This window comes from Pongo pygmaeus, chromosome 17 (genome assembly GCF_028885625.2).
Source record: "Pongo pygmaeus isolate AG05252 chromosome 17, NHGRI_mPonPyg2-v2.0_pri, whole genome shotgun sequence".
Classification (NCBI taxonomy): domain Eukaryota; kingdom Metazoa; phylum Chordata; class Mammalia; order Primates; family Hominidae; genus Pongo; species Pongo pygmaeus.
This window is the reverse complement of record NC_072390.2, coordinates 85,225,865-85,246,657: the sequence shown is the minus strand read 5'-3', so window position 1 is coordinate 85,246,657 and position 20,793 is coordinate 85,225,865. Positions and strand designations below refer to the sequence as shown.

The following is a 20,793-nucleotide window of genomic DNA, read 5'->3' as shown; positions in this document are numbered from 1 at the left end:
TTTGAGACAGGGTCTTACCCTGTTGCTCAGGCTGGAATGCAGTGGCGCAATCACAGCTCACTACAGCTTCAACCTCCTGGGCCCAAGTGATCTTCCCACCTCAGCCTCCCAAGTAGCTGGGGCCACAGGTGTGCACCACTACACCTGGCTGTTTTAATTTTTTTGTAGAGATGGGTCTCACTATGTTGCCCAGGTTTATCTTGAATTCTTCGGCGCAAATGTTCTTCCCACTTTGGCCTACCAAAGTGCTGCTATTACAGGCATGAGCCACTGTACCTGGACCTTTATTTTGTTTTCTGCATTGCTCTAGTAGACTATGAGCTTGTAAGTATCATCTTTGGGCTATTTCTCCTATCCCATGGCTACTTCATTGACCTAGCACCATGGTTTTTACATAGTGGTTAGTGAATCAGTTAATTAATATACGTGCTACATAATACATATATATTGTGTATAGTTTTTAAATTAAGATACAGTTTGAGGAACATTTTGGAAATGTAACATAAATGATTATAAAAATATGTTTTATTTTTGTATTTTTATTATTAAATAATGATTTAAATAATGTATATATATATTTTTGTCTGGTCTTATCTAGAATTTTTTCCAAAAGCACATATTGTTTTTAAAATAAATTTAAAGATTATAAATACTCTTTGCTGTACTATAAAATTTAATATGAATTTTACTGGAGTCCCTTTAATAAAATAAATTTCGGAGAGGTTCCAAGATGGCCAAATAGGAACAGCTCTAGTCTAGAGCTCCAGCGTGAGTGACACAGAAGACGGGTGATTTTTGCATTTCCAACTGCGGTACCGGGTTCATCTCACTGGGGCTTGTCAGACAGTGGGTGCAGCCCATGGACTGTGAGCAGAAGCAGGGCGGGGCATTGCCTCACCCAGGAAACGCAAGAGGTCGGGGAATTCCTTTTCCAAGCCAAGGGAAGCCGTGACACATGGTACCTGGAAAATTGGGACACTCCCACCCTAATACTGTGCTTTTCCAACGGTCTTAGCAAACAACACACTAGGAGATTATATCCCACGCCTGGCTTGGAGGGTCCCACACCTACAGAGCCTCGCTCACTGCTAGCACAGCAGTCTGAGATCGAACTGCAAGGTGGCAGCGAGGCTGGGGGAGGGGTGTCCGCCATTGCTGAGGCTTGAGTAGGTAAACAAAGTGGCTGGGAAGCTCGAACTGGGTGGAACCCACCGCAGCTGTAGGAGGCCTTCCTGCCTCTGTAGACTCCACTTCTGGGGGCAGGGCATAGCTGAACAAAAGGCAGCAGAAACCTCTGCAGACTTAAACATCCCTGTCTGACAGCTTTGAAGAGAGTAGTGGTTCTCCCATTACAGAGTTTGAGATCTGAGAACAGACAGACTGCCTCCTCAAGTGGGTCGGGTAGCCTAACTGGGAGTAGCCTAACTGGGAGACACTTCCCAGTAGGGGCCAACTGACACCTCATACAGCCGGGTGCCCCTCTGAGACGAAGCTTCCAGAGGAAGGACCAGGCGGCAACACTTGCTGTTCTGTAATATTTGCTCTTCTGCAGCCTCCACTGGTGATACCCAGGCAAACAGTGTCTGGAGTGGACCTCCAGCAAACTCCAACAGACCTGCAGCTGAGGGTCCTGACTGTTAGAAGGAAAACTAACAAACAGAAAGGACATCCACACCAAAACCCCATCTGTACGTCGCCATCATCAAAGACCAAAGATAGATAAAACCACAAAGATGGGGAAAAAACAGAGCAGAAAAGCTGAAAATTCTAAAAATCAGAGCACCTCTTCTCCTGAAGAGGAACACAGCTCCTTGTTAGCAACGGAACAAAGCCGGACAGAGAATGACTTTGACGAGTTGAGAGAAGAAGGCTTCAGAAGATGAGTAATAACAAACTTCTCCAAGCTAAAGGAGGATGTTTGAACCCATCACAAAGAAGCTAAAAACCTTGAAAAAAGATTAGACGAATGGCTAACTAGAATAAACAGCATAGAGAAGACCTTAAATGACCTGATGGAGCTGAAAACCATGGCACAAGAACTACGTGACACATGCACAAGCTTCAGTAGCTGATTTGATCAAGTGGAAGAAAGGGTATCAGTGATTGAAGATCAAATGAATGAAATGAAGTGAGAAGAGAAGTTTAGAGAAAAAAGAATAAAAAGAAACGAACAAAGCCTCCAAGAAATATGGGACTATGTGAAAAGACCAAATCTACATTTGATTGTTGTACCTGAAAGTGATGGGGAGAATGGAACCAAGTTGGAAAACACTCTTCAGGATGTTATCCAGGAGAACTTCCCCAACCTACCAAGGCAGGCCAACATTCAAATTCAGGAAATACAGAGAACGCCACAAAGATACTCCTTGAGAAGAGCAACTCCAAGGCACATAATTGTCAGATTCACCAAAGTTGAAATGACAGAAAAAATGTTAAGGGCAGCCAGAGAGAAAGGTCCCGTTACACACAAAGGGAAGCCCATCAGACTAACAGCGGATCTCTCGGCAGAAACTCTATAAGTCAGAAGAGAGTGGGGGCCAATATTCAACATTCTTAAAGAAAAGAATTTTCAACCCAGAATTTCATATCCCGCCAAACTAAGTTTCATAAGTGAAAGAGAAATAAAATCTTTTACAGACAAGCAAATGCTGAGAGATTTTGTCACCACCAGGCTTGCCTTACAAGAGCTCCTGAAGGAATCACTAAACATAGAATGGAACAAACGGTACCAGCGACTGCAAAAACATGCCAAATTGTAAAGACCGTCGATGCTAGGAAGAAACTGCATCAACTAACGAGCAAAATAACCAGCTAACATCATAATGACAGGATCAAATTCACACATAACAATATTAACCTTAAATGTAAATGGTCTAAATGCTCCAATTAAAAGATGCAGACTGGGAAATTGGATAGAGTCGAGACCCATCAGTGTTGCTATATTCAGGAGACTCATCTCACATGCAGAGACACACATAGGCTCAAAATAAAGGGATGGAGGAAGATCAGCCAAGCAAATGGAAAACAAAAAAAGGCAGGGGTTGCAATCCTATCTCTGATAAAACAGACTTTAAAGCAACAAAGATCTAAAGAGACAAGGCCATTACATAATGGTAAAAGGATCAATTCAGGAAGAAGAGCTAACTATCCTAAATGTATATGCACCCAATACAGGAGCAGCCAGATTCATAAAGCAAGTCCTTAGAGACCTACAAAGAGACTTAGACTCCCACACAATAATAATGGGAGACTTTAACACCCCACTGTCAACATTAGACAGATCAATGAGACAGAAAGTTAACAAGAATATCCAGGACTTGAACTCAGCTCTGCACCAAGCAGACCTAATAGGCATCTACAGAACTCTCTACCCCAAATCAACAGAGTATACATTCTTCTCAGCACCACATCACACTTATTCCAAAATTGACCACATAGTTGGAATTAAAGCACTCCTCAGCAAATGAAAAAGAACAGAAATTATGATAAACTGTGTCTCAAACCACAGTGCAATCAAACTAGAACTCAGGATTAAGAAACTCACTCAGAACAGCTCAACTACATGGAAACTGAACAACCTGCTCCTGAATGACTACTGGGTACATAATGAAATGAAGGCAGAAATAAAGATGTTCTTTGAAACCAGTGAGAACAAAGACACAATATACCAGAATTTCTGGGAGACATTTAAAGCAGTGTATAAAGGGAAATTTATAGCACTAAATGCCCACAGGAGAAAGCAGGAAAGATCTAAAATTGACACCCTAACATCACAGTTAAAAGAACTAGAGAAGCAAGAGTAAACACCTTCAAAAGCTAGCAGAAGGCTAGAAATAACTAAGATCAGAGCAGAGCTGAAGGAGATACAGACACAAAAAACCCTTAAAAAAAAATCAGTGAATCCAGGAGCTGGTTTTTTGAAAAGATAACAAAATAGATACACCAGTAGCAAGACTAATAAAGAAGAAAAGAGAGAAGAATCAAATAGACACAATAAAAAATGATAAAGGGGATATCACCACCAATCCCACAGAAATACAAACTACCATCAGACAATACTATAAACTCCTCTATGCAAATAAACTAGAAAATCTAGAAGAAATGGATAAATTCCTGGACACATACACCCTCCGAAGACTAAACCAGGAAGAAGTTAAATTTCTGAATAGATCAATAACAGGCTCTGAAATTGAGGCAATAATTATTAGCCTACCAACCAAAAGAAGTCCAGGACCAGATGGATTCACAGCTGAATTCTACCAGAGTTACGAAGAGGAGCTAGTACCATTCCTTCTGAAACTGTTCCAATCAATAGAAAAAGAGGGAATCCTCGCTAACTCATTTTATGAGGCCAGCATCATCCTGATACCAAAGCCTGGCAGAGACACAACAAAAAAAGAGAATTTTAGACTGTATCCCTGATGAACATCAGTGCAAAAATCCTCAATAAAATACTGGCAAACTGAATCCAGCAGCACATGAAAAAGCTTATCCACCATGATCAAGTGGGCTTCATCCCTGGGATACAAGGCTGGTTCAACATGCACAGATCAATAAACGTAACCCATCATATAAACATAACCAAAGACAAAAACCACATGATTATCTCAATAGATGCAGAAAAGGCCTTTGACAAAATTCAACAGCCCTTCTTGCTAAAAACTCTCAGTAAATTAGGTATTGATGGGACATATCTCAAAATAATAGCTATTTATGACAAACCCACAGCCAATATCATACTGAATGGGCAAAAACTGGAAACATTCCCTTTGAAAACTGGCACAAGACAGGAATGCCCTCTCTCGCCACTCCTATTCAACAGTGTTGGAAGTTCTGGCCAGGGTAATCGGGCAGGAGAAAGAAATAAAGGGTATTGAGTTAGGAAAAGAGGAAGTCAAATTGTCCCTGTTTGCAGATGACATGATTGTATATTTAGAAAACCCCATCATCTCAGCCCAAGATCTCCTTAAGCTGATAAGCAACTTCAGCAAAGCTGCAGGATACAGAAATCAATGTGCAAAAGTCACAAGCATTCCTATATACCAATAACAGACAAACAGCCAAATCATGAGTGAACTCCCATTCACAATTGCTTCAAAGAGAATAAAATACCCAGGAATCCAGCTTACAAGGGATGTGAAGGACGTCTTCAAGGAGAACTACAAAACACTGCTCAACAAAATAAAAGAGGACACAAACAAATGGAAGAACATTCCATGCTCATGGGTAGGAAGAATCAATATCGTGAAAATGGCCATACTGGCCAAGATAGATTCAATGCCATCTTCTTCAAGTTACCAATGACTTTCTTCACAGAATTGGAAAAAACTACTTTAAAGTTCAAATGGAAATAAAAAGCCTGCATTGCCAAGACAATCCTAAGCCAAAAGAACAAAGCTGGAGGCATCATGCTACCTGACTTCAAACTATACTACAAGGCTACAGTAACCAAAACAGCATGGTACTGGTACCAAAACAGAGATATAGACTAATGGAACAGAACAGAGCCCTCAGAAATAATACCACACATCTACAACCATCTGATCTTTGACAAACCTGACAAAAACAAGAAATGGGGAAAGGATTCCCTATTTAATAAGTGGTGCTGGGAAAACTGGCTATCCATATGTAGAAAGCTGAAACTGGATCCCTTCCTTACATCTTATACAAAAATTAATTCAAGATGGATTAAAGACTTAAAACCATAAAAACCCTAGAAGAAAACCTAGGCAATACCATTCAGGACATAGGCATGGGCAAGGACTTCATGACTAAAATACTAAAAGCAATCGCAACAAAAGCCAAAATAGACAAATGGGATCTAATTAAACTAAAGAGCTTCTGCATAGCAAAAGAAACTACCATCAGAGTGAACAGGCAACCTACAGAATGGGAGAAAATTTTTGCAATCTACCCATCGACAAAGGGCTAATATCCAGAATCTATAAAGAACTTAAAGAAATTTGCAAGAAAAAAACAACCCCATCAAAAAGTGGGCGAAGGATATGAACAGACACTTCTCAAAAGAAGACATTTATGCAGCCAACAGACACATGAAAGAATGCTCATCATCACTGGCCATCACAGAAATGCAAATCAAAATGACAATGAGAAACCATCTCACACCAGTCAGAATGGCAATCATTAAAACGTCAGGAAACAACAGGTGCTGGAGAGGATGTGGAGAAATAGGAACACTTTTACACTGTTGGTGGAACTGTAAACTAGTTCAACCATTGTGGCAGACAGTGTGGCGATTCCTTAAGGATCTAGAACTAGAAATACCATTTTGCCCAGCCATTCCATTACTGGGTATATACCCAAAGGATTATAAATCATGCTGCTATATTCATGGAACTAGCCCAAATGTCCATCAGCAATAGACTGGATGAAGAAAATTTGGCACATACACACCATGTAATACTATGCAGCCATAAAATAGGATGAGTTCACGTCCTTTGTAGGGACATGGATGAAGCTGGAAACCATCATTCTCAGCAAACTATTGCAAGGACAGATAACCCAACACCGCATGTTCGTACTCATAGGTGGGAATTGAACAACGAAAAACTTGGAAACAGGGTAGGGAACATCACACACCAGGGCCTGTCATGGGGTAGGGGGAGGGTGGAGGGATAGCATTAGGAGATATACCTAATGTAAATGACAAGTTAACAGGTGCAGCACACCAACATGGCACATGTATACATATGTAACAAACCTGTACGTTGTGCACATGTACTCTAGAACTTAAAGTATATATAAAAAAAAAACTTCATTTTTTAATTATAAATATTAAAAAAGGTTCAACTGTCAGTATACTAATTAGTTATTTTCTGCTGCCTATTAGAAATGTATGAATTTTAAAAAACAGGTATATTAAAGAGTTAATGATAATTTTTCTTAGAAAGTCAGCTCGTCTAGTGCATTTAAAATGTAATTCAGTTAGTCTAGCTAGTGGCCTATCTCATTAAGTTTTTCAAAAAAACAACTCCTGGATCCAGTGACGTTTCGAATGATTTTTCATATCTTGATTTCCTTCAGTTCAGCTCTGATTTTGGTTATTTCTTGTCTTCTGCTAGTTTGGGGTTGATTTGTTATTGCTTCTCTAATTCTTTCAGTTGTGATGTTGTTAATTTGAGATCTTTCTAACTTTTTGATGGAGACATTTAGTGCTATGAATTTTCCTCTTAACACTGCCTTAGCTGTGTCCCAGAGATTCTGATGTGTTGTAACTTTGTTCTCGTGAGTTTACCTGTGTAACAAACATTCACGTGTACCCCTGAACCTAAAAGTTTAAAAATTAAAAAAAAATAATTGAACCTTTAAGTACCTAGTTTGTAGCATTTTTTGTAAAGTGATTTATAAATACTCTATTTATCAACCTTTTACAGAGTCAGTCTCCTCTAGAAAGTGAGTTTTACTCTTTGAAATCAGGAATAGGTGAGGACCTGCCACAGTGGTAACTAAAGAAGAAGTGAAGTGTTGCCTCATTTATGTTTAGAAACTATCAGAAGTGCTTTTGTTTTAAAATTACGTGCAAAGATTTTAGATCACACCTACGTTTCAAATACCAGAAATTGAAATGAACTGTTTATGGTATTGGAGAACAAAAGGGCTTAGTTTTAGGTAAGAAGTGTAGGCAAAAAGGCAGTAGTCCATTGTATGTTCAGTTGTCTTTGAGGTAATAAAACTTAGTAACAGTTTGTTAGCTAAAGGATACATAAAAAGCACAGTCCCTGTTATGTAATGTTTCGCAGTTATAAAAAATTTGATTAGCCAATCTTGCTTTGATTTAAAAAGGAGGTCATTTCATGCTTCATAAAACATCTCGAGCAGAAAATCTTTATGCCTTTATGTTAAATGGCAGGAAAATATTAGGAAAGAATCTGTCACTTTTGTTAAAAATTGTAGCAGGGTAACATTTAATCTTGGGACTATCTGCTTAGTTTATTAATTACATAAACAGGTATCCCTGTTGTACTACTAATGACTAAATTCATCTTTTAAAGAATGAAGTAAGGCTTATGTGAGAGAACATTGAAACAAAGTCATTGTTGGTCCAAATGATTTGCTTCATAGTTTCTTAGTAATTAAAGCTGTTTCCTTTTTGGAAGGGAGCCATATTTCTAATAAAAGATTAGCTTGTTTCTGCACAGTGAAATTTGAATATGAGTATTTGCTTTTTGTAGCTGTGAAATGAGACTTTTTAACTAAGCATGATTAATTATGATAGGTGAATAAACTATGATAATTAAATCTTTAAATCAGATACATGATGTATAATTCCAGAGGTCTGATAAAAATATCAAGTTGAAAGAAAATATTGGCAAAGGTCTTGGCTTGTCATTTATAAGCTAGAATTTAAAGTCATTATACAGATCACAGATGTTAGATATCTCCAAAGATGACTTAGAGGAAGATAAAAAGGACCTGATCATTTAGATATTTTATTTTTCAAGTAGTCACTTAAAATTTTAAATTTTTGACCTTGGGGAAGGGGCAGCTGTGGACACAGCTTCAGCAAACTTAAATATTCTTGCCTGCCGACTCTGAAGAGAGCAGCGGATCTCCCAGCACAGCACTCAAGCTCTGCTAAGGGACAGACTGCCTCCTTAAGTGGGTCCCTGAACCCCATGCCTCCTGACTGGGAGACACCTCCCAGCAGGGGTTGACAGACACCTCATATAGGAGAGCTCTGCTGGCATCTGGCAGTGCCCCTCTGGGACAAAGCTTCCAGAGTAAGGAACAAGCAGCAATCTTTGCTGTTTTGCAGCCTCCGCTGGTGATACCCAGGCAAACAGGGTCTGGAGTGGACCTCCAGCCAACTCCAGCAGACCAGCAGCAGAGGGGCCTGACTGTTAGAAGGAAAACTAACAAACAGGAATAGCATCAACATCAACAAAAAGGACTTCCACTCAGAGACCCCATCCAAAGGTAACCAACGTCAAAGACCAAAGGTAGATAAATCCATGAAGATGAGGAAAACCCAGTGCAAAAAGGCTGAAAGTTCCAAAAACCAGAACGCCTCTTCGCCTCCAAAGGATCATAACTCCTTGCCAGCAAGGGAACGAAACTGGACAGAGAATGAGTTTGGTGAATTGACAGAAGTAGGCTTCAGAAGGTAGGTAATAACAAACTCCTCCAAGCTAAAGGAGCATGTTCTAACTCAATGCAGGGAAGCTAACAACCTTGAAAAAAGGGTAGAGGAATTGCTAACTAGAATAACCAGTTTAGAGAAGAACATAAATGACCTGATGGAGCTGAAAAACACAGCACCAGAACTTCGTGACACATACACAAGTATCAATAGCCGAATCGATGAATCAGAAGAAAGGCTATCAGAGATTGAAGATCAACTTAATGAAATAAAGCAAGAAGACAAGATTAGAGAAAAAAAAAAAAAAAAAGGGAATGAGCAAAGCCTCCAAGAAATATGGGACTATGTGAAAAGACCGAACCTGCGTTTGATTGGTGTACCTGAAAGTGACAGGGAGAATGGAACCAAGTTGGAAAACACTCTTTAGGATATTATCCAGGAGAACTTCCCCAACCTATCAAGACAGGCCAACATTCCAATTCAGGAAATACAGAGATCACCACAAAGATGCTCCCCGAGAAGAGCAACCCCAAGACATGTAATCATCAGATTTACCAAGGCTGAAATGAAGGAAAATATGTTAAGGGCAGCCATAGAGGTCGGGTTACCCACAAAGGGAAGCCCATCCCTGTTAGTCTTAACAGCGGATCTCTCTCAGACACCCTGCAAGCCAGAAGAGAGTGGGGGCCTATATTCATTATTAAAGAAAATAATTTTCAACCCAGAATTTCATATCTAGCCAAACTAAGCTTCAAAAGTGAAGGAGAAAATCCTTTACAGACAAGCAAATGCTGAGAGATTTTGTCACCACCAGGCCTGCCTTACAAGAGCTCCTGAAGAAAACACTAAATATGGAAAGGAACAACCAGTACTAACCACTGCAAAAGCATACCAAATTATAAAGACTATGAAGAAACTGCATCAACTAACAGGCAAAATAACCAGCTAAAATCGTAATGACAGGATCAATTCACGCGTAACAATATTAATCTTAAATGTAAACAGGCTAAATGCCCCAATTAAAAGACACAGACTGGCAAATTGGATAAAGAGTCAAGACCTCAGTGTGCTGTATTCAGGAGACCCATCTCACATGCAAGACACACATAAGTTCGAAATAAAGGGATGGAGGATGATTTACCAAGCAAATGGAAAGAAAAAAAAAGCAGGAGTTGCAATTTTCATCACTGATAAAAACAGACTTTAAACCAACAAAGATCAAAAAAAACAAAGAAGGCATTACATAATGATAAAGGGATCGATGCAGCAAGAAGAGCTAAGTATCCTAAATATATATGCACCCAATACAGGAGCACCCAGATTCGTAAAGCAAGTTCTTAGAGACCTACAAAGAGACTTAGATTTCCACACAATAACAGTGGGAGACTTTAACACCCCACTGTCAGTATTAGATAAATGAGACTGAAAATTAAAAAGGATATTCAGGAAAAAAAAAAAAAAAAAAAAGGATATTCAAGAGTTGAACTCAGCTCTGGACCAAGCAGACCTAATAGACATCTACAGAACTCTCCACCCCAAATCAACAGAATATACATTCTTCTCAGCACCACATCACACTTATTCTAAAATTGACCACATAATTGGAAGTAAACCACTGCTCAGCAAACTCAAAAGAACGGAAATCATAACAGCCCCTCAGACCACAGTGGAATCAAATTAGAAGTCAGCATTGAGAAACTCACTACAAACTGCACAACTACATGGAAACTGAACAACCTGCTCCTGAATGACTACTGGGTAAATAACACAATTAAGGCAGAAATAAATTAGTTCTTTGAAACCAAAGAGAACAAAGACACAATATACCAGAATCTCTGGGACACAGCTAAAGCAGTGTTTAGAGGGAAATTTATCTCTCCAAATGCCCACAGGAGGAAGGGGGAAAGATCTAAAATCGACACCCTAACATCACAATTAGAAGAACTAGAGAAGCAACAGCAAACAAATTCAAAAGCTAGCAGAAGACAAGAAATAACTAAGATCAGAGCAGAACTGAAGGCGACAAGAGACACAAAAAACCCTTCAAAAAAAAAATCAATGAATCCAGGAGCTGGTTTTTTGGAAAAGATCAACAAAATAGATAGACTGCTAGCCTGACTAATAAAGAAGAAAAGAGAGAAGAATCAAATAGACAATAAAAAATGATAAAGGGGAGATCAGCACTGATCCCACAGAAATCCAAACTACCGTCAGAGAATATTATAAACACCTCTACGCAAAAAAACTAGAAAATCTAGAAGAAATGGATAAATTCCTGGGCACATACACCCTCCCAAGACTAAACCAGGAAGAAGTTGAATTCCTTGAATAGACCAATAACAGGCTCTGAAATTGAGGCAGTAATTAATAGCCTACCAATCAAGAAAAGGACCAGAGGGGTTCATAGCCGAATTCTACCAGAGGTACAAAGAGGAGCTGGTACCATTCCTTCTGAAACTATTCCAAATGATAGAAAAGAGGGAATCCTCCCTAACTCATTTTATGAGACCAGCATCATCCTGATACCAAAATCTGGCAGAGACACAACAAAAAAAGAAATTTTCAGGTCATTATCACTGATGAACATCAATGCAAAATCCTCAGTAAAAGACTGGCAAACCGAATCCAGCAGCACATCAAAAAGCTTATCCACCATGATCAAGTCAGCTTCATCCCTGGGATGCAAGGCCCGTTCAACATATGCAAATCAATAAATGTAATCCATCACATAAACAGAACCAATGAGAAAAACCACGTGATTATCTCAATAGATGCAGAAAAGGCCTTCGATAAAATTCAACATCGCTTCATGCTAAAAATTCTCAATAAACTAGGTATTGATGAAACATATCTCAAAATAATAAGACCTATTTATGACAGACCCACAACCAATATCATACTGAATGAGCAAAAGCTGGAAGCATTCCCCTTGAAAACCAGCACAAATTATTTATGAACTCTTTAAAAGGATGCTATAACATTTTTAAAAATATTATAAGCATATTCTAAGTTACAACTGTGTACTAGGAGGGCATCACACATCTTTTTTTTTTTTTTTACAGACTTTAAAAGGAAAAATATTGAAACTAAGAATTTTTGTTTTTGTTTTGAAAAATTACAGAATCTCACTCTGTAACTTAGGCCAAGTGCAGTGGTGCAATCATAGCTCACCGCAAGCTCCAGCTCCCAGGCTCAAGTGATCCTCCCTCCTCAGCTTCCCCAGTAGCTGGGACTATAGGTGTCCACTGCCATGCCTGGGTAATTTTTTTCTTTTTTAAAGTAGACTGGGTCTTGCTATGTTATGTAGGCTGAAGAATATTTTCTTTTAACAATGGTAAAATACCCATAACATGAAATTTACCATCTTATTCATTTTTAAGTATATAAACTAAAAATATTACAACTTTATAAGGTAAGGATTCAATTCATACAAGTCAGTAGACAGTTATATATTTATCTTTATGTACCATTAAGAATAAAGCCACCATGAAACTGTTTCCATTTGTTTTTCAGGTCATTACTTCTTTTTATGTGGAGCGTGGAGGAAATGCTATGTCCTTCATGGGAAAAGGTGTTACAAAGAGCACAATTCTTTGCTTGCTTCACTTATCCCATGAGATGATGGCCCAGGCTGGGAGCTCGGTGAGCACATTAAGGCTGTCTATCTTCTAAACATTTGCTTGAAAGGGAATGTGCTGTGTCCAACACATTTCAAGCATATATACTTGCTACATGAAAATGTCTCTCTTGACTTTTCTTTTTAGGAAACAAGAATGATTTTTGACTAGAATATTTCTTAGAAGTTGTATATTAACAAATCTGAATCTTATTTGAAATTGATTCAAATGTGCATTCACTGGAAAACTACATTTTGTCTACATTATGGGAAAAATAGCTTCTGTCAAAAAATTGTTATGTTTAACTTTTTAAAGAGAAACAGATTTTTTTTGTTTGCCTTTTTTGACTGAATAATGGATTAAAACCAAGTCTAAAATACATTTTCATGTTGTTTTCATTACAAATTCTTGTTTTAACCTTCCTGCATTTTATTTTTAGAAACTTACCTAAAGTATTTCTGTTTCCCTTTTTTCCCTCTAGGAGTGGATGTCACTTTGGTTCTTGCCTTTGGGTAGTCATAGTGAAGAACATATTCCTACTCAACAAGGATTGGCTTGGTTGATTCCATTATGGGTTGACCGGGACCCAGAGGTGAATGTGAAGGAGAATCAAGTGTATTGTGTTTAGATTAAAAAACAAATGACACGGGGCCGGGAGCGGTGGCTCACGCCTGTAATCCCAGCACGTTGGGAGGCCGAGGCGGGCAGATCACGAGGTCAGGAGATCGAGACCATCCTGGCTAACACAGTGAAACCCCATCTCTACTAAAAATATAAAAAAATTAGCCAGGTGTGGTGGCAGGCACCTGTAGTCCCAGCTACTTGGGAGGCTGCAGCAGGAGAATGGTGTGAACCTGGGAGGCGAAGCTTGCAGTGAGCTGAGATTGTGCCACTGCACTCCAGCCTGGGCGACAGAGCAAGACTCCATCTCAAAAAAAAAAAAAAAAGACACAAAACATATATACATATACATAATTATATTATGGGATTATTGTAGTGACTCTACCTTATGTTTTATTTAAGCCCTGTTTTAGCTTAGGCTGCCATAACAAAATACCGCAGACCGGGTGGCTTAGACAACAGAAACTTCTTTTCTTGTAGAAGCTTTGGAAGCTGAAAGTCCAAGATCAGGGTGCCGGCATAGTCAGGTTCTGGTGAGGGCTCTTCTTCTGGCTTCTAGACGGCTGCCTTCTTGCTGTGTATTCACGTGGCCTTTCCTTGGTCCATGTGTGTGGGGCAGGGGAGGGAGGAGTGGTATAGAGACAGATTTGTCTTTTTTTTTTTTATAAGGTTACCAGTCTTATTGAGATAGGACCACTCCCTTACGATCTCATTAAACCTTAATTATCTCCTAGAAACCCTATCTTCAAATGTAGTCACTTGAGCATAAAGGCTTCAACATATGAGTTTTGGAGGGATGCAATTCAGTTCATAGTTTTCCACCCCTGAGCCCCTGAACTTCATGTTCTTCTTCCATGCAAAATGCTTTTATTCTCCCTCAACAATCTCAAAAGTCTTAACTTCTTCCAAAATCAACTGTAAAGTCTAAAGTCCAAAATCTCATCTAAATATCATCTAAACCACATCTGGGTAAGTCTCCAGATATAAACCCTCCTGAGACAGAATTCTTCTCCAGGTGTGAACCTGTGAACCCATACAAGTTATGTGCTTCCAAAAGATGATGGTAGAATAGACATTCCCATTCCAAAAGAGAGAAATAGGAAAAAAGGAAGAAGTGATGAATCCCAAGCAAGTCCAAAGCCTAGCAAAGCAAATTTCATTAGATGTTAATGCTCAAGGATAATGTTCTTTGGCTTGATGCTGTACCTTACAGGCCCACCAGAGTGACAGCATCTATCTAGATGGCTCTGTGGGGTGACCCCATCCCTTTGGCTGTCTTCAAGAGCCCTGCCCATAAAGCTGTCTTCAAGGGCAGCCATGTTCCTGAAGCACTGGGCAGGGTGATCATTCTGGCCCACAGAAATCAGAGGTCTTTGAAACCAAGGAGGAAAAGCCACCCCCCAGTCCTGTGGTGGGATTAGCAGCCTGGTGATCTGTGAATCATTTTTTGGGTCATTCTTACTTTTCATTGAACAGTACAGTAGTCCTCCCTTATCAGAGGTTTCATTTTCCAAAAGCAGCCTGCAGATCAGTAGTAGCCAAACCCTCCCTCACAATGCCTACATCATTCACCTCACCTCATCTCTTTATGTAATCGTTGTATCATCTCACATCAATACAAGAAGGCTGAGTGCAATACAATAAGATAATTTTGAGAGAGAGACCACATTTATATATTTTGTATTATAGTATATTGTTGTAATTGTTCTAGTTTATTTTTAGTTATTGTTGTTAATCTCTTCTTACTGTGCCTAATTTGAAACTTTACCATAGATATGTATGTGTAGGAGAAAACATAGTAGTTATAGGGCTCAGCACTATCTGTGGTTTCAGGCATCCACTGGGGGTCTTGGAATGTATTTCCCATGGATAAGGGAGGGACCACTGTAGCACACATTTGCTTACAGAATCCAGGAAGTCCAACAGCTTTCCTTCATTCTCTGCATCTTTCTCTGTCCTCTTTAGTTCAAACTGGCAGTGTCTTTGCTGATATAATCCCATCTCTATTCCTGGCTTCTGCTGAGATGTCTGATTAAGTCCATGAATTGCACCCGTGATCTCTTAAATGGTTATTCAGCCACACCCTCCATGTTCTCTTTAGAACAAGCTTTCTCATTTTTTTTGCACAGATAGGCTGAGAATTTTTCAAATCTTGTTCTTGTTTCTTTTTGCTTACCCATTCTTAATTCCTTCTTTAATTCATCTCTCTCCCTTTGCATTTTGCTATAAGCAATCAGGAGGAACCAAGCCAATTTTTCAACACTTTGCTTAGAAATCTTCTCAGCTAAATATCCAATTTCATTGCTCACAAGTTCTGCCTTCCACAAAACACTAGAACATGACCACAGCTTAACCAGTTTTCTTGCTACTTTATAACAAGGATTGCCTTTCCTCAAGTAACCTTTTTTAAATAACACTTTCCTCATTTTTGTCTGAGATCTCATGAGAATTACCCATGTCTACGTTTCTGGCATCCACCTCAAAACTCTTCTAGCCTGTGACCCATTACCCAGTGCCAAAGTCACTTTCATGTGTTTAGGCATTTGTTTCAGCAGCATCCCCACTCCTTGGTACAAAAATCTGTATTAGTGTGCTCAGGCTTCCATAACAAAATACCATCCTCTGGGTGGCTTAAAAACAGAAATTTATTTCTTACAGTTCTAGAGGCTGCAAGTCCAAGATCAGAGTGTCAACATGGTTGGTTTCTGGTGAGGGCACTCTTCCTGATTTACAGAGGGCCACCTTCTCACTGTGTGATCCTTGGAGCATGCACATGGAGAAAGATTTCTCTCCTTCCTGAGGCCACTATTCCTAGTGCAATAGGGTCCCACCCTTATAACCTCATTTAACTGTAATCACCTAATAGCTCTGTCTCCAAATACAGTTTGGGGATTAGGGCTTCAGCATACAAGTTTTGAGGAGACACAGTTCAGTGCACAGCACCCTCATTTTCAATCAAATTTGTTCGAGTATAGATTGAAAATATAAAAGAGAAAAGGTTATAGTATCTATTACCTTCAGAAGAGTAGAAAATTATTGGAGAAGCTTAGCCATTTTGAAACATTTGAAAAGGATCTGGAAATTATAGACATGCAACACTTAAGTGTCATGTAATGAAATTAAATTAAATGCAAAAAATTGCATTTGCATTACAATACAAAATTTTGTATTATTTCTTTCCAGTTTTAGCCAGTTGTTTACTTTTTTCAAGCAAAATATGCTATTATAATAAAATCTTATTTATAGAAATATTTGAAATACATTTTTTAGTCACATTGAACTTGGACTTACTACTTGACTATTTTATGACTGCATTTTTTAAAAATTCTATAGCTGTCATTGAAACTATATTTTTGGGTTAGAATTCAGAAATTTACCAAAACGTGTGGCTTGAACAGCAGTGGTTCTACAGCAAGTGTATTATACCACATCAATCTTATTTGGAAACGTTTTTCTCTTGAATAACTTTTGAGGAAAATATGAAATGCCTTGTAAAATGATAATTGCCTTTTTGTCTAGAAGTTTTAAGAAAGTTAAAATCATTTATTTGAAAGAAACACTAAAAAATTAAGAAAGGTAGAACAAAGAATAGCTACCTTTTTTAAGAATGAAGAATAAATTGAAATTGTGTTCATGAAAAGTAAGTGCCCTATGCTTTCCCTAGAAAAAGGCTTGCAAACTATAATTTTTATGCATCTTTTTATACCCAGTTTTACTTTGCTTTGAAATTTGCTAATATTTAATTTTTCCTATATTATTGCTTTCTTGAATCATGGAATGGAGGACACTGTCTTCTATAGATGTCTTTTATAATTTAGGATCGTAAAACCAGTGGCATATTTTTTTAAAGTATGATATTTATGTACCAGAAAAACTAAGAATTCATGTTAGGAAAAAAGCTTATTTAATTCAACAACTTTCTCTTTAATTTGAACAGGTGAGATTCACTTCACTGGGATTAGGATCAGCACTGACCACCCTTGAAACTGGCTGTGTGGCCTTAGCAAACAGTTGTCAGAACATTTCCGGTGGGCTCTGGGGAACTGTGGTGAACATTCTTCTGGACCAGTCAGAATGTAGCATGGTGCGCCGGGAGGTATGTCTGTCTTTTCTCCTTTTTTCCTTAGAAATTATTTGTGATAGTATCCATACTTGACTCCTGCTCAACATGGTGGACTGACCACTGACCATGATCTCTTCTGCCTGTGAAAACCCAAGAAGAGGATTAAGGTATTCATGCACAGGAAAAACTGGAGTCCTTCCTTCCGATACGATAAAATCGGAATATACTGCATTGTAGTGTGAACTTTTTTATTATGCATTGAAAAGTAGTTCACAGGAAAAATTACCTTTATATTATCTCAGCATTTATGGGTCTCTAATATTTATGAAGCTTAGTATAGATAAGAGGCTGTCAAAATAACTCTCTTTGTGGTATTTATCATATAACATGAGAGGGAAAAATAAACCCTATTTTAATTCTTTCTAATAGCTTGTGGGTTTTTTTATTGTTGCTTTTATTAAAGTAATGATTCATGTAAATGGTTTTAAAACAATAATCAAATTGTATTTAGAGGCTTATGAAAAAAAACAGCAGCTCCTGGGTCCACCATTAGCAGTCCCCAGTTCCAAGCTCAAAAGGCTAGTTTTCTTGCTATTTGCCTTCATGTTTTTAAGTAGTAATGTTTATATTTATGGCTGCTTCTTGATTTATGAACTTTAAAGCTTTTCCATCACTTCTAGTTGTCATGGTTGGAAATGTCAGTTTCTTAGACTCCTCCTGTTAATCCTGTCATTCTCCCATTATAGTTACATCATCTTTCATTAAGTAGACAATCAATGCTCCTATTTGTATGATTATTCAATTTGATCATCTTCAGGATCTAGTCAGTCAAGTTGGACATTTGTGGTTTGTATTTCTAGTTAGAAAGTTTTTATTGAAAGGAGTCTGTATAAGAGAAGGGAGAAAGCTGGGGAGAGGGGTGTGTGTGTGTGTGTATAATCTGAAAGGGCATAGTAGAAACCTAAAATTATATTTCTTAAATGCTACCAGAAGAGTCTGTGTTATACAAATCATTTTTTAATAAAGCTGAATTCTGAAATAGGAAAAAATATATTTCCTGATGAAATAATTTCATATACTGTTAGGTCATTACCTAACAAAGTCATCACCTAACAAGAAATACAGTTTGACAATTCTCATAATGACCTCTCAGCATGTGCAATTGACCAGAAATATGTCTTTTGCTATTACATTACAATATATTGGTTATTTCAGAGATGACAACAAGATGGCAGTATTGACCTTTTTTTTTTTACATTTTCAGGCTGCATTTATTCTTCAGAATCTCCTTGTAATTCCAATGCCTGCAGAAATTATAAAGGATTATACTTGGCAGGTGGGTGATTTTAAACAATTATCAACCTAGTAGATATTTCAAATTAATTGGTGATGAATTTTCAGCATAAGTAATATATTTCATTACTGATGAAACTACGTAAAAGACAACAAGGGTCTCTTAAAGTAGAATGTAGAATTTTTCTTCTTATGCTGACCCTACTTAAAAATTCTTCTCTATAGTGTTCAAAATAATTTAAAACAAATAATAATAGTTAACATATGTTTACTATGTTTTAGGCACTCTTCTAGAAATGTAAGACTAGTAACTTGTATAATTGTTTGAATTGTGAACTGTTACTATCCTCAATTTCTAAGCTTAGGGAGTTTTGCACAGAGAGTTTAAATAGTTTGTCCTAAATCACACTAGCTGTGTGATTAGTCAGTGGTATGCCTTTGCTTTGAGTCTAGGCAGTCTCCTACCCACTTTGCTATATTAATTCTCTAATTTAGTAATAATAAACAAATTTGTAGATAGTTAAATATGTGTTGATGTTAACATCTTTTTTTCCTTTTCTAGGTTAGTGCACAGTGCGGGTTATAGTTTATCTTTCTTTGGTTTCTGTTGGGTTAACTTTCAGTTTCATGTGCTGAACATCACATCAGTAAATAGTTACCTAACATTTTTATAGCTTACATTAAAAAAAATTCTAGCTTCATGGGATACATGTACATGTTTGTTACATAAGTATATTGCGTAATGGTGGGGATTGGGGTGCTCGTGTACTCATTACCCAAATATTGAACATTGTACCCAGTTAGGTAATTTTTAACCTCAGCCGCCTCCCCTATTCCCTCCTTGGGAGTCTCTGTGTCTGTTATTTCTATCTTTATGTCCATGTGTATTCATTGGTTAGCTCCCACTTATACGTGAGAACATGCAATATTTGATTTTCTATTTTTGAGTTAGTTATTTTGGATAATGGCCTCCACCTCCATCCATGTTGCTGCATTTTTAGATAATTTGGAAGATACAAAAGTACACTCATTGGGGAGATAAGATGTCCTGTTTCTGTTCTTTTACCTATCCATATATTTTCACCTTATAGGTATATATTTATCATATTGCTACACCTCACTCCTCAGAATCCTGTATAAATCTAAGGTTTATTTTTAAGTTTTAATTAGATTATACTCTTAGAGGAGTTAGTGAAACATGGTGAGCCACAGCAAGGGCAAGTTTCCACACATGACCCAAAGCGTGAATCCAGGTGGTTGTCAAGGCCCAGGTAGCATATAACTCTTGGAAGGCTTACCTCTCCAAACTTTACAAACCCAGGGTACCTCTACCAGTCATTGTAAATCCCAGGCTTGTAATTTGCTCGTAATTTCTTTAACATTGCCTTCTGATAATGGCTGCTTATCTACTTTCCATGTTGTAATAAAACCAGGAGACAAAACTAGAGGGAATATGCAGGATTAATAGTTATATTAATAGTGTAGTAGTTTTGGTACCTGTTATCCGGAGACTGCATTTTAAAACATGTTGTTTTTGGCTCAAATACAAATCATCTCTACTCCCATTGTTAAACTAGTGACCCATGTACATGGATATACTTGGTGATGTACTACCAATGAATTTTTAATTATTGAAATAAGTATAAAGGCAGAGTATATTAAAGTTATATTAAAGTTCCTGGGACATTATGTTATAATACAGAACCATATGTAACTGTTCATAATTTTCTCTTAGAAATTAAATAGTAAAGTTCCTGTTTGTTGCTGGTGGCATGCTTACTGCTGTTTGTTGGTTTTGTTATTCTTCAGTCTTCATCATGGAAATCATTTTCTACTAAAAAGTGGAAAATAGTGATTTAAGTTAGCTTTTGGAGTTTTGGCCTTGCTAAGTTGGCCAAAATAAAAAAAGTTGGAGAGCCACTGCTGTCCCAAACAATACTTGATTACAACTTTTGCTAGTCTTAAAAATTAGAGAAATAAGGACAATCTTGTATGGTTTTTAATAAACTCAGATTTTCTTCCTCTCTTTTCAGTTTTTTTTTTGTTTGTTTGGTTATTTTTGTTTGTTTAAGTGTCCTTCCTTGGCAGTGAAAATAGTT

General features: G+C 37.8%; 1 protein-coding gene across 4 annotated transcripts in view; it reads left to right on the top strand.

Annotated features, from left to right (window-relative positions):
- The window catches only part of RTTN (rotatin), a 204,872-nt gene that overhangs the window by 99,784 nt on the left and 84,295 nt on the right, over positions 1–20,793 (top strand). For all 4 annotated transcript variants that reach the window (XR_010124196.1, XM_054460788.2, XM_063653821.1 and 1 more), the window contains 4 exons: positions 12,614–12,742; positions 13,199–13,309; positions 17,276–17,434; positions 18,666–18,737. Coding sequence is in view for 3 of the 4 variants with exons in the window: in XM_054460788.2 (XP_054316763.1) it covers positions 12,614–12,742; positions 13,199–13,309; positions 17,276–17,434; positions 18,666–18,737 (471 nt within the window). In the remaining variant the exon portion in view is untranslated. The remainder of the gene's footprint in view (positions 1–12,613; positions 12,743–13,198; positions 13,310–17,275; positions 17,435–18,665; positions 18,738–20,793) is intronic.